Source organism: Hermetia illucens, chromosome 1, assembly GCF_905115235.1.
Source record: "Hermetia illucens chromosome 1, iHerIll2.2.curated.20191125, whole genome shotgun sequence".
NCBI classification, from domain to species: domain Eukaryota; kingdom Metazoa; phylum Arthropoda; class Insecta; order Diptera; family Stratiomyidae; genus Hermetia; species Hermetia illucens.
The window spans coordinates 25,336,056-25,350,759 of NC_051849.1; the positions used below are offsets into that span (position 1 = coordinate 25,336,056).

A 14,704-nucleotide genomic window follows, 5' to 3' on the forward strand; every position below is an offset into this window, starting at 1 on the left:
CCCTGGTTTTTCTTTAGATCCTTATCTCTTACCTCTTAGGTTCATTGAAGTCGGCAGGATTTTGGCTTCTTTGTTGGCCGCTCCCTTTTCCAGTCAGAGGACTTTTTGCCTATTCCCGTGAGAACTCATAAGAGTCGATCGTTACCTTTCTACTCCTCTTTTGAAGTTCACCGCCCCTTGGACTTTGAGTTGGCATTACTTGTGTAGCTTGAGTCATGCTTGCTTCCTTCGAGGCACTTTTATCACGAATAGCTTTTATCACGGTTCTGATGGCCTAATGTACATTGTGTTTGTCCTTCGTTCCGAGTAGGACGAACAACGATTCATTCGTATTCAAACACTGTTTCTCTGTTTGGTCTCCCGTTGTGCACTTTCGCATTTATTAGCTTTCCGAGAGCGTCCCTGATTTCCATCCTTCAGCGCCATTGACTTCCAGGGAGATCGCAGGATCGTCGAGTTTCTTCTAAATAGCTCAGGCACTAGTTCCTGCGGGATCACCGGAGCAGGAGTAGTCACCATCACAATGAGCTGACAAATGCCCAGTCAGTGAAGCACCTATTCGTCCCTTTGGAACAGCTTTCCTTGGGAGTAATGTACTCCCTTTAAATGGACCTTTCTCCAGATCGCCTGTAGTATTAGATGTAACGATGGCCAAGAAATCCACTATCGAGGCACTGCAGTAATAGATATCGACGGGGGCCGGGAGCCTGTTTGTCCACTCTCGAAAGCTTTCACTCTTCTTTCTTCCTTCATATTGGTTTCTTGTTCTTCCCATAGCCATTTTTGTCCTCGGGTGAGTGTTTTCTCCCACCTACCTATCTGACATCCGGGGAGCATTCCCTTATCGGCACGAAGGGACGTGCCTGATGGGAGATCTAGTAACTGCGCACAGGCCGTCCGCCTGTCTGTCTGCTTGTCACATAGTTTATCTCTGAAACGGTTACTCCTATTGATACGAAATTTGGTGGCAAGGTGGGACCTATGAATCCCCCCCAATACTACGTTGAGTTTAGGGGGGGTTCCCTATATATTCAAAAGGGGGGTGTAAAATCTTTTTCACCAACTATAGTCGTGTGGGGTATCAAATGAAAGGCCTCGATTAATACTTTACGAAGCCGGTATGAGTTTTGACATTGGTTGCAAAGGGGGAGAGTACCAGGAGCAATACACAAAACCTCTCATAGCTGAAGCCTTTAGCTTCCGGTTCCTCGACTTGTTTTGAAAAGTCGTTGAGGAGCCCCCCTTAAAACTTTTCGATGATCAATGGTTCTATAATTACTCACCTCAAAAGACCTTCTTTCTTTTTAATTCAAAGACGGAATAATTTCCAAATTTATTACAGTTTTATTACTATTCGAGACAAAATAATAATTGCATAAATCTAACTTAATACACTTCTAATGAAATGAACGTTTCGATTGAAAGTAAATGAAGTACACATTGAACCTTACTCTAGCCTTAATTAAAGGCAACAAAAAAACTAAGTACAAATTAAAAATTCTGGCAAAATTGAGAAATTCTCTTTCTTCAAAATTCACTGAATATCCAAAACTCAAACTAAAGATACTTGATGAAAAAATGCGCTTGGCGTTATCAAATTAAATCGACGAATTTCGAAAATGAGATTTTGAAACGTAATTGAAAATGATTTGAGTAAAATTCTATCGATAAATAAATTTATCAAAACTTAACATCACATTGCTTGATTATTACATTGTTTCCATGTTTTCGTTCCGTTCGTGTTTTTTTTTATCTATTTCCCTCATATTCCTTTCACATTATCATTATTAGCATTTTTATCCTATGTAGTAATATTTTCTTTAATTTATATCTTTAAATTTAGATATTTTTGTTTTGTTTTGTTAATTTTTGCTTAGGATTAATAAAAAAAGTTAATTTTTCTTCCTTTAAATTTTCATAATTTTTAATTATATTACGAGATTCTAGTGAGAATGAGAAAAAGAAAAAAACAATGAGGAAAACCAAAGAGTCGTGAAGGGATGATAGGTCTCACCATATGATAAGGACGGGTGAGTTTTGTGATATAAATTTGTGAATGATTTGTGGAGTTTCTTCAAATATGTATGTGTACGTTGGCTAAACTCTTAGGGGGTGATTTCAAGGAAATCATATCGGACATAGGCCTATGTAAAGTCTACAGAATGCAGACTTCGCGTACGTATTATAATTTCAAGTCTAGATTAATTGGGGTAGCGTTGTTGAGCATTGCAGATTCTATTAATGCAAATAACTTTCACTTTGATAAATGGACAAAAGTCATTATTTACTCGCTAAATACTGAGTTATTGAATGGCGCCTAGTGGAAAATGTCAACTACCAAGCTCCAAACGCGGAAAATTCCTTTTCATTTCATTCACTTGCGCTGAAAACCGTTGCATTGCTTCTTCAGTGGTCGCTACAAAATCTAGTTTATCCAATATGGCTCCTTCTTTGAAACCCCCATATAAAATTGCGTAATATATCTTGAAAATCTTTATTATTACTTTCACATTTCGTTCAGCTTGATTAGCTGTAATAAAACGAAACTTAGTCTATCAGTTCGTTGCCTGTACTGATACAATTGCGTTATATTCTCTTCTTTATATAATATATATAAATATTGTTGGTGCCGAAAAATGTGGGACTGTTGAGTTTAGCTGGTTTCCATTATCCTTTCTATTTTGATTTCATTAGCAGATTATTCGTATTCTTACTTACTTATGGAGGAAATTACTTTAAATAGGTTTATTACGGACGAATTCTGTGTATGGTGTATGCTGGTCATGAGTTCACTGATTCGGCTCTAGTATCAGTTTTTCTGGAACACTTCGTTTGGATGCTGATTACTGTAGTTTTGTCGGGCGGCGCATTGCTGTGGAAGAAAGATAAGGATGTGAATTAAAACATGCTTCAGTGAAGTAACTTAAGTATTGGAAACGTCCAGGAAGAAAACAAGCAATACGAAAGAACAGTGAACTAGCACGCTCCGTCCCTAACGAGCCCTTAAGTACTAGTGTGACAACAGTAATCGCAGTGGTGGTGGCAGTGGTCTGCAGATTGAGCTAATGCGGAATACAGCCTACTGGGAGCCAACCTATCTCTCTCTGGGGTTGATACGTGGCTCTCCAGGAGCCCAAACCTCTCGTCTACCAAGACCATTGGTGGGTGGTCAGAGGCACAACCTTTACTAGGTGACCCCACTATTAACAAAATCCTACGAATCTAGACTGATGAATAGAAAAAAACATTCCCCAAATCAGAGTGTTATGTGAAGCGTGCCCACTCGGCAGTTTGTAGTCGGGGATATTAGGTCCCAGGTCAAAAAGCAGGGACTAGCAAGGGTACATTTAAGGTCAGAACATCAAACATCGGGAAGGAGGCAGGCCTCAGTGGCACAGGAGCCAAATGGTATCTGTGCTATCTGAAGAAATGTCGGAAACTAGAAAAGGCCTTAAGACGGCACAAGACAGACCCAAGCCTTCAGCATCGGAACCAAGAAAGCGTAGAGCGGCGAAGATCAGCGCACAAGAGGGGAATGCTGCCAAGAAACCTAAACCCAGGCCCAAGAGAGGGAAAATCCCGGGGAGATCATGGGCAAAGTTGGGAGCCAGAACATCCGCCGTTAGCTATACTAATGCAGTAAAAGAGCATACTATTAACCATACTGGGAAGGTATTTCCGGAGCAAACACTAATTTGCGACGGGTAAGGAAATAGTGAGGACCTCATCACCATGAAGATGTGTGAGGGATGGAATAAGGAGCTCTTCTTCATCAGCATACGCTTTTGACCCAGTTTTATACTGGTAGACTGTAGAAAGTTTTTAGGAGAAGAGCAAAGCCAAACTCCTTAAGTTCAGGGTAGATGAATGATCCTTGGAGAAAATCAAACGGCGTTACTGTCTCATCAATTACAGATTTGGTGGCATAGCACATAGCACATGGAAACCATTACATCGGGTGGAAACCTACCAAGGTCGCCGAGAGAATGGCGGCCACAGAGACTCGGCAAAACCGAGCAGGGAAGTGGATCTGCTGCCCACAGAAGGAGCGGACAGCAAAACACAAGGCGCCTTGTTAGAGGAAGAGCTCCAAGCACTGACGGAGTTAATGGCCAGCACTAAAATAGCTCAGGTAAACCTTCACCATGCAAAAGCCGCATCTACAATAATTGTAAGGACAAGTTCCAAAGATAACATTGAAAAAGTGCTGGTTCAAGAACCCTCGGTATCCCCAGGGCAGATTCGTGGTCAGGAAGGAGGAAGCATGCAGGTAATTTGAGATTCCTTTTGTGAAAAACCAAGAGCTTGCATCATTCTCAACCGAAACTTAAAATAAATATATCTTTCAGAATTTCTAACCGATGGCCTCGTGATTGTCCAAGCCTCACTCGAAGCCGGAGGAACACCTCGAGAGGCAGTCGTTGCATCAGGATACCTCCTAGGAAACGACACCTGGCTTCCATCGGAATCGGTAGCTAGACTCGCTAAGTTCCTTGAAAATAAGGCGCTACTACTTCCCCTCGAGTGCGATGCCAGCGGCCACTATGAGATCTGGAGAAGCTGCGATACCAATCGAAGAGATTAGTACCTACTTGAATTCATCCTTTGTAATAAGCTAGAAATGCCTAACATAGCGCACACGCCAATATTTGTAACCAGCACCAGACAAGAGGTACTTAATGATGAGCGGCTGGGTCAATAATCACATAATAATCAGAATAGACATTGAGGGAAACACGGAAATAGATAGAATAATAAGGAACCCCAGGCGAATAGACTGTGCTTGCTGTATTGTGTACACACCCAGGCTAGACAAAGCTATTGTCAAAGACAAAGCAATATTTCTGTCTGAAGGAATAAGATGGAACATTTACCGAGCATGAAGAAGACAGGGTACATTCGCTTTTCAGAACTCTTGTCCAAGGGCTCTATCTCACGGTGGAAGGCAACAACATTCTGTCTGACACCCCAACAATACACAGAAGAGAGAAAAAGGTGAATTTTAAACTAGCGAAACAAGTATGCTCGGAGAATAGGGTAGGAGGGTCATTAGGAACCTTTAAACCACTGAAATCATCTGGAATAGACGGCATTTTCCCAGCACTACTCCAGAGCGGCCTAGAAATCATCTTAGCATTCCTCCAAAGAATGGTAAAAGGGTAGCATAGCCTGGGGATATATACTAGGGGCATGGAGGCGAGTAAGAGTGGTCCTTATTCCGAAAGCGAGTAAAAAAGATCCTTTTCACCCTAAATCTTTGAAACCAATCTTCCTTACACCGTGGGTACTGAAAACGGTCTAGAAGGTCACAGACAACTATATTAGAACTAACGTTCTAGTGCGTAATATCCTACATCCATGTCAGCATGCTTGCCGGGCAGGACGATCAACCGAAACTGTTCCGTATCAGCTCACAAAAGAAATAGCATTGTGAGCGTTTTTAAACATCGAAGAACCATTCGATAACATATCACAAGCCACAACCACACTAGACCGAAAACTACTCTGGAAATCACATGTTGGAAAGTTATGAGCGCTCTGACTAGTAGGTCCATAGTAGGAAAAAACTGGGGATGCAGCCCGAAAATGCTGAAATAGTAAGGCCAATAATTATATATGGGGCGATAATTTGGGTACACGGAACTAAACCCGGATCACAGCCAGAGAGTTACACAAAGTTCGAAGACTGGCTGGTTCGAAGCACATACAGATGACAAGAATACCTGAGAGTGCCACTAGGTCTTGAAGCTGCCTAAATCGAGAGAAAATTGGTGTTATTTCTAGGCGGCATCTCAAATTACTGATTCCAAGGGATAGCTTGACAATGAAGTAGAAGCAGCAGGCGCCTGGGTCATTGGCCAACAAAAACTTACTTTGAACTAATGGGTATTCCAGGTGGAAATTACCCCATAGAGTGATGTGCCTCTTTCAACCGAGAAAGGAATTGGCGAGGGTATCACTTCGCTGTTCCAACCGACAGCCAAGGGGCTATTAAGTCCTAATAGGTGAATTCAAAACCGGTACGGGAAAGTTTGGATACTCTGGGTTCCAGGCCACATTGGGTTAGAAGGCAATGAAGCAGCAGATGAGCGGGCCAGGAAAGGAGCAGGGATGCCTTCTATATGCGCCAGAGCCATTCTGTGGGGTAGCAGACGAACAGCTAAGAGTACAGTACTGGGCGAACTTACCAGGAGAGAACCAGTCCAAGGGGCTCATGGGGAGATACGAACCCAAGCGCTCGAAAGAGAGTTCAAACCTCACCAAGAACAACATCCCGATCATAGTGGGAATATTGACTGGTCACTGCAAGCTAAACTATCACCAGGAGAATTGGTCTATATTTAAGAACACTGTCTTTAGATTCGGTGGGAAGAGTGATGAAAACCTCCACACATGTTCTGGGGCAGTGTCCGGCATTTGTGGAAAGTAGGTCGAGGCACCTGAGAGAATACATAAGACCAGTTGCCAGTGTATGAAACACTTGGAAGTATGGAATATAATCAAGTTCCTGTCTGTTATAGGCTTAAAGGAAATACTATAGTTTATAGTAAAAAGTCACAATAGTTCTTTTAGGACGAAATGCGGCACTTTTGAAACAGGAACCTGGAAGCGATCATACAAGCATAATATTGACTATTCTATTGAGTTAAGGGTCAGTGGACCATAACACCATTGGATACAGCTTTCCTTGAACTGGTCCGGTCAACCATTCAGTGGATCGCAAACTCAGGACACAATCGCAAAACAAAATGACAACGGCAAGCAGCTGAAGAAAACATCCCCAGCGTGATCTGTGACCAACTCGCCATCATTTTGGAAAGCGAACCCGAAGGTGTGCTAGTAAAATACGCTGGAGGACTAGCAAATTCAAACAGGCCGCTTCAATTCTCAATGACGGTACTATTGAATCCACCTGAAAGAGGCAAGTAAGACTTCCTCAAGGTCGCGATTTCAAAACGTTTAACCATCTACGCAGGCTAGGAGCTGCGCAAGTTCTCAAGCTTGGAAACAGCTAGCCGACATTACTCCTTCTTCGCCTGAAGCCGTTGGTTAAAGCCCGGTTATCAATGACTTCACTAAATAGTTTGAGCTTCTCCATCTAGCCATCACCGACAATAATCAAATTATCATCTCTGGGCGAGCACCATAAGTTCTCTACAGCCGGGAACATGACATCGACAGCCATAAGCTTTTTACGGTTGAATCCGACAGCCATGTATATTCACATGATACAGCTGACCTCCTTCATTCGGAAGCAGGAAAAAAAGAGTCTCGGAGATGGTACAGATCGAGGTCACAGAGCTGATCATACAACGCTAAAATCATAGCCCCCCCTAGTCATCTATCCGCTTACCCGTCACATCAATATGCTAAGTCTACGTCTGTTCAACAGTACGTTTGGCAATAAGCGCCGTAATATCATCTAGACAACCGACTAGGCGCGATTTTTCCATCATTTCGAGTCTTAGTAGACTATCATAGGAACTGTTTCGAAGGCGGCTCCCAACTGCGATTTCTATTCTCTTTTAAACCTTCAGCGGTTTTTAGGTAATCCCTCAATATCCGATAGTAATACCACACCACATGGAAATAATTTTCTAGTGTGGCTGGGACATCTACCCATTTTACGGAATCGAAGATGTCGCCGACATCAAACAAGTAGCTCTACCTATCGAGATCAATTTCTTCTTGCCACACTACTTGGACTTTAGGTGGGCGTCTAGAAGTTCCCCCATCACCCATCCGTTCCACATGCACCGGAAGTTCAGAATTTTGATGTGGTACAACTCCTTGTGTTATGTGGTTCGCAATCTGCCATCTTCTCCCACTAAGTCTAACATTCGCCGTTTGAAGTTGTTAACCGTATGTCCCCAGGCTTGATTCACTGTTCAGACTTCGCTGCCTCAGCAAAGGATTGGCCGAATCAGTGTCTGATAGATAATTGGTTTTGCTCTGCTTGTACATTTCTATTTTTCAATTTTCGCAGCATGAGTAATAAGGTTAGTTAGGGAGCAAGCTAGGCTCCGTGACCTCGTCGCTTTAATTATTCCCTTTTGTGATTGTCACAACTAGCTAGCCCTCAATTTATTCAAGGCTGTTATCATTCAGTGTTTTGTCTTTCCAGTTTGCTTATTTGTAGTCCAGACATCCGGAAATTGATCCAGAAAATGTGGGGCAGAAGGCTGAGCCTGAATCTATGCTTTGCAAGGGGAAAAAGGTCGCCGACTGTCGGGACGTTGCAGACAGCACCAGATGGCCAGTGTTTAGGAGAGTCTTGGATGCAGTAGAAATGAGGTTGATACAAATGAACCTCAACCACTGCGAGGTAGCGCAAGACCTACTTTCGCAGACCATCTACGAGAAGGGAATCGAAGCCGCCATAATCAGCAAGTCTTATCCCAACAAAAGGGTGGTGCCTGAGCTACAGATGTAACTGGCAAGCCGGTAATATGGGTATGTGGAAATCAAGCCATTCAAGAAGTGATGGGAGTTTCCGGAAGTTGCTCTCCTTAGGGCAAAAATAACTGGCATCTACATGGATAGTTACTATGCTCCACCAAACGCGATGATAGCAGAATTCGAGGAAATGCTGGTATCGGATGCAACCCTAAAATCATAGCGAGTGACTTCAACGCGTGGGCTGTAGATTGGGGCAGTGGAACTCCGAACAGCAGGGGCCGTATCCTACTCGAGGCTTTGGCAGAGCTGGACTTGGTACCCGCGAATACAAGAAATGTGTCAACCTTCCGTGCGACAGGTCAGACTCCATAGTCGATCTGACATACGTGAGCATCACATTGGCGGGGAGAAAGGTCTGGTTCGTCAGTGAATGCTCGATGATAACACTCACGGTTTGGATGCTGTTCTCAATAGAGTTTTTCAACTCACTGCAAAGACCAGTCCCGACTGTTTTATTAGCGTATTTGAAACATGAATGGTAGAAGGAGTTTTACTCGCTCAGCGGATGAGGCAAAAATTGGTTTTCCCCCAAATTCAATAAGCAACCAGGACATTCATAATCATACCGTCGGATCTGCATTATCGACATGGTACGAAAATGAAAATGAATGAAAAGACCAACTACAACCGACTTTTCCTTGTCATAGAATATGAGGGTGGACTACTGGAGTGAAAAATTGGATTTCGACAAGCCCACTCAACGATCGACGCATTGACGTTGTTTTGAAGCTGGCTCGAGACACGATGTCGTCTCACAAATGCGTGGTGACGTTGGACGTTAAAACTACTTTCAATTCAGCCAGCCGGGAGTGAATAAAAAACTCACTGACTAAAACAGGTGTCCCTTATTATTTTACTACTTTCGTCGAAAGTTACCTTTCGGAGAGGACACTTTGGTATGATGCGGATGAAGGATCCAAGCAGTACACCATCACAACAGGAGACCACAGGGCTTATTGTTGGGTCCTCTTCTCAAACGTGATGTATAATGGGGTATTTGCCCTTCCTGTGCCAACGAGGCCACGATAATCGGTTTCACAGATGATCTAGCCGTGGTTGTCGTCGCGAAACAACTTGAAAACGCGGACGTGGACGCTAACGAAACCATTAGCGCCAGAAAAGCCTGGCTGGAGATGGTTCAGGATGAGCTTGCGGAACAAAAGACGGAGGTAGTCTTGATTACCAATCGTAGGAAGCGAAATCGGCTAGTATTCGTGTTGGTGGCTTCATCATCATTTCGAAGCCGGCTGTTAAATACCTGGGGGTGATGATTGACGCCTAAATCAATTTTAAGGGACACCTGGCCTATCCCTAAGAAAAAGCCGCAAATACCAGCGTATCATTAGCGCGAATGATGCCTAACGTTGGAGATCCAAGATACAGTCACAGATTACTTGTCACCGGTGGGCTTCGCTCCACACTATTAAACGCGGCAAGAATTTGGGAGGAAGCATTTGCATGTGAGAGTAATCAAAGGGGAGTAACCATGACTCACCGCTTAGTGGCGCTAAGGATGTGCAGCGCCTTCAGAACAATCTCAGGCGAAGCAGCATGTTTTATTGCGGGAATGATCCCGATGGATATTCTGGCAAGTAAAGCACGTTGTTTGTATACGAAAAGGAGAATGAATCTACAGAAAAGGATACAGAATACTGAAAGGCGGCAAAGCAACCGTCGCTGGAAAAGTGGTAGCAACTGGATGACTCGCAGAGGGGTCGCTAGACCCACACATTGATTCCCCGTATGGAGGAGTGGATCCAGCGACGAAACGGTGAGATGAACTACCATCTGATGCAATGCCGTCAGAGCATGGTGGTTACAAGAAGTATCTGCACCAATTTAGGTTGAATGATTCTCCCTTTTGTCTTGAATGTAGTTGCACGCCTGAGGACCCGGAGCATGTTAAGTTCCACTGTCCACGATTTCGCTCAGAGATAAGGAGCCTGGAAGACTATGAAAATTAGCATAATCCCGCAGAACATCGTCGGGGAAATGCTGAAGTTGCAGGGAACCTGGTGTACGGTGAACCCGGCAATCAAAAGGATACAAGCGGAACTTGGAAAAGCTGAGCGCGCAAGGAAGACCCGAAGAACGGAAGGTTTGGTTGCTTAAAGCGCAGTCCTCTCCACGCAGTAAAACTTTGCGGTGGTTCGTCGGGACAGGAAGCAGGCGGAAATGGGTGTGGTTTTAGTGTGTGAGAACCTCACACACTGCTGCCACCTGGCGCGGCAGTGTCTTTCTAAGATTTCCACCTCCATCCATAAAAAAAGACACACAGACAGACAGACATTGAAGCGATTTTGTTAAGCTTTTGGATTATCTATAGCAGCCTACGGCAGTGACAACTAGATTTTCAGCAAGCCCGTTCAAGCATCAACCTATAGGCGTGGTGACATTTGATGTCTGGAATGAATTAGCAACTCATTGGGCGGATATTCCTAGTTACTTTTCGGAAAAGATGCTTTGGTACGATATGGATGAGATACCTTAGGAGTACACTGTGAGAGCAGTAGTGGGGGTTGAGAACGACGTAGAGTAAAAATTGGCTAAAACTACGTTTATAGAGAGCATTATGATGATTTGGAGCACAAAGGGATTCATATAAATTTCCAATAATCACCGTTCATAGATACGGATAAATTACTGTACAAACTCTGTAGTCATTCCCGCATTAATTAAACAAACTTTAATGCGTTAGTCTTTCCCTAATTAAATGTTTTACTCTATATTTTTCTAAAATCACAGAAAACTGAACCTGAAACTACCCCAATTACATAGAATTACACTAAATTCATCAAATTAGAGGAAAGTTTAAACGAGTCCTTGCGACTCAATGTTAGTTCAATACAATTAAAAATTAATTTCATCACATACCGCTTGTTTCTTTTCCCAGGATTTCATAGCTGATTTATATTTCTCAAACTCGTGACACCAATCCGAATATATCTTCTGGTAGTCGTTGCTCTTATTCGGTGGTGTACATCTGCAATTAAAAAGTTTCCAATTATAAGTTTCACTGGTAGCGATGGTAGACGATGTTCTTCTTCAACATTACGTGATTAATAACGTGATTGAAAGAATAATACTGTATTTAACGGTTGAAGAAGAAGAGATAGTAGAAGTAGAATGAGGAAAATTCAAAGAAAATTACTAACCTGTGAGCATCTACGGTGATGTTGTAGCTACAGAGCAATGAACCCCCCAAGTGACAATCATATCGTCCTCCGTCAGCTTCGTTCACTGAGAGGACAACCAGTCCTCGTTCTGTAGTTTCGATGTATTTAGTTGGCGTGTATTTGATTTCATACCTGGGAAAAGATAAAAGATAGATATTTAAAAAAAACACCGAATTGACTTTTAGGTTTATAACGATCACAGGAGGCAGGAGTGACAAAATATGAATTTGAATAATATATGCATATTTTCAAGCCTCCCGGAGGCAAGGATGTTTTGAACAGTCTAATTATATAGCCAGAGCCATGGTATTGGCTTATACTGAATGCAGGCTCAGCATTCATACATTGGATGCGAGGCCTATCTTTTTTTCGTTCGAACACAGAGGTGGAAAATCTTAGACAGATAGGTCCGCTCCAACTGCATCGCAAAAATGCCAGAGCTACAGCGGGCGCACCCACTAAAAACCGCCCCCGTCTCTCCAGTCCCAGCCCCGCGGGACCACCATTTAGGTATTACTTCGCGAGGTAGGTTTGCGCTTAGACACTCGCCCTGCTCCTCCTTTCGGATTACCTCCTTCTTTGTCCCTTCAGCAACTCTTTCTGTATTTGCACGGTTGCGGAGCAAACCGTAAGCCAGTTCTCCTCGGATCTCAGCATCTCCGTAACTAAATTCTCCGGGCTCACGCTCTTACCCAACACTTGGTTTTGGCTCCTTCTCTTTATTGCAAATCTTGGGCAGTGAAACATCACATGCTCTGGATCCTCCGATATGCCACCACATCTAGAACAATTCGGAGAATCATCCAACACAAAGCGGTGCAGATACTGCTTGTAGCTACAACCGTGTCCCGTGAAGAACTGGGTAATGTAGGTTGGTGGTTGGTGTCCCCATGTTTTAGCTCAAGCCACACCCTAATGTTGGGAATGAGCCTGTGTGTCCATCGACCCTTCGTAGACTCATCTCATTTGCATGGCCAGAGATAATGCGACATTGACCTTGCCGAATTTTTATGCACTGTGTGCCCCGCCATATGTTTTGTATGGTACAGCACACTCATTTCTATTGGCAGAATGTCGACAGGGATCATACCTGTCACCACTAATACTACCTAATCTGATGTGGCTAAAAAGGCACTGCAAACCATCAAAGCCATTCGCCGGTAAACTGAGTGCACCTGCTTCCGTCTCTGAGAGTTTGCAAGTGCCTCTGCCCATACAGGTGACGAGTAAAGCAGAATGGAACGCACCACTCTGGCTAGAAGCAACCTCCCACAGTGTTGCGGCCCATCAATATTCGCCAACATTTTTGCAAGTCTCGCAGTGGCATTGGCTTCGTTTTGGCATGCATATTCTGGGTGTTCCCTAAAGCTCAATTTGGTATCAATTAATACCTCCAAGTATTTGATAGCTGGCTTTGATATGGCCGCATATCCACTATCTTCCACTTTCAGTGTTATTTTTCCTGTGGTTGGTTATTAGGACCGCTTCTGTTTTCGTATCCGCGAAGGTCAGCCCGGCTCTTTCTAGCCAGGACTTTATCGCTGTTACTGTCTCCGTTGCGTAGACCTCCATAAACTTCTGGGTGTTCTGCTGTAACAACCACAGCTAGGTCATCAGCAAAGCGGACAATCGTAGTACCGTTTGGGATGAGAAGAGCAAACACCCCATTATAAATGATATTTCACAACAAGGGACCAAGTACCGACCCCGGTGGTACCCCGGCTGTGGCAATGTACTCTTTGGGGCCCTCCTCCGTCCCGTACCAGAGAGTCCTCTTTGATAGGCAGTGTCAAACCAAATTCGCTAAATGCCCGGGGCACCTATATCAGCCAACACCCCTTTAATTCTGTTCCAGTTGCCCGAGTTGAATACGTTTTTGACACTCAGCGCCAAGTCGGTATAGCAGCCGCCGGAATTCAGCGAGCCTTTTGTCAGGTTTACTACCATGTCAATTGCGTCCACTGTAGAGTGGGCTAGTCGGAAACCAAATTGGCGTTCCCACAAGCTTGTTGGCTTCGACGATGGGTAAGAGTCTGCTGTAAATAACTCCCCCTATTATCTTCCTCATTGTATCCAGCAGGCAGATAGGGTGATACGATGCTAGGTTTCCAGGTGGCTTGCCAGGTTTCGGAAGCAACACCAACTTTTGCTTTTTCCACTGTGCAGGGAATACTCCTTCCTTTGAGCACACCTCCAAAATGGGCTTCGGTAGGAGAACCAACTTCTACCTTTTCCACTGAGTTGGAAACACTCGTTCCACCAAATACGAATCAAACGTGCCTGTGAGTCATGTGGGCCTGATTTTAACAGCCAAATTCAGAGCTTTGTTCGGAGTCCCGTCTAATGGCGAAGCTCTACTATCACTAATTTGTCCACTCTTGTAATTTCCCCTCGGTCACCCCAGGGATTTAGAAGACGTCCTGTTTAACCATTTGCTGAGGTTAATTTTTTCTGTTGTATGGAAAGAATTGGGGTTATTTTGAGAAAGAGGCCCCGGTACGTCACATGGGGTGATTTTGTCCACGAGTCTTATTAATTACAACCTCGTAAGCAGCACCCTACGAGTTCGTATTTGCCTCAAGGCACAGCTGCTTGTAGCAATTCCGTTTAATTTCCGATATAGTCTTTTTAAGGCTATTTCGAAGATCCCGGTATACTTTCTCCGTCTGTCATTGTTCTGGCCCATTTCTTATCCGTTGGCAAAGCCTCTTCGCTCACAGACACGATGATCTCAACAACGAGATTTCCTGATTCTACCAGTAATTTGGTTGTGTGATGGTGAAACCTCTAATGCGATATTGTAGATTCGCATGTTTCTGTTTCCCGCTGACAGCTTGCTCACACTCCAGCGCCGTTCCCTCCGGGTCGTGATCTTCTTCTAAAGCCGAAAACGAATGCCTCTTCCCAGAAAGGGCCAGAGGGCTAGTCAGCTATCCTGGTTTGTCCATTCAACTGTCGCCTGTCGAGGTTATTGTGAGTCTAGTATTCAGTCACGCGCTAGACCATCCCTCTCCCAACGAAATACTGAGGCAGGTCGAATCAACGAGCAATTTTCATAAAGTTCGCAG

The 14,704-nt window shown here is 43.9% G+C and overlaps 1 protein-coding gene across 3 annotated transcripts in view; it reads right to left on the reverse strand.

Moving 5' to 3' along the window:
* Window positions 1–1,324: 1,324 nt before the first annotated feature.
* The window catches only part of LOC119658193 (semaphorin-2A), a 494,571-nt gene continuing 481,191 nt past the window's right edge, over window positions 1,325–14,704 (reverse strand). For all 3 annotated transcript variants that reach the window (XM_038065472.1, XM_038065462.1, XM_038065468.1), the window contains 3 exons: window positions 11,616–11,768; window positions 11,335–11,443; window positions 1,325–2,872 (listed from right to left, as the gene is read on the reverse strand). In XM_038065472.1, coding sequence (XP_037921400.1) covers window positions 2,810–2,872; window positions 11,335–11,443; window positions 11,616–11,768 — 325 coding nt within the window. In that variant the 3' untranslated portion in view covers window positions 1,325–2,809. The remainder of the gene's footprint in view (window positions 2,873–11,334; window positions 11,444–11,615; window positions 11,769–14,704) is intronic.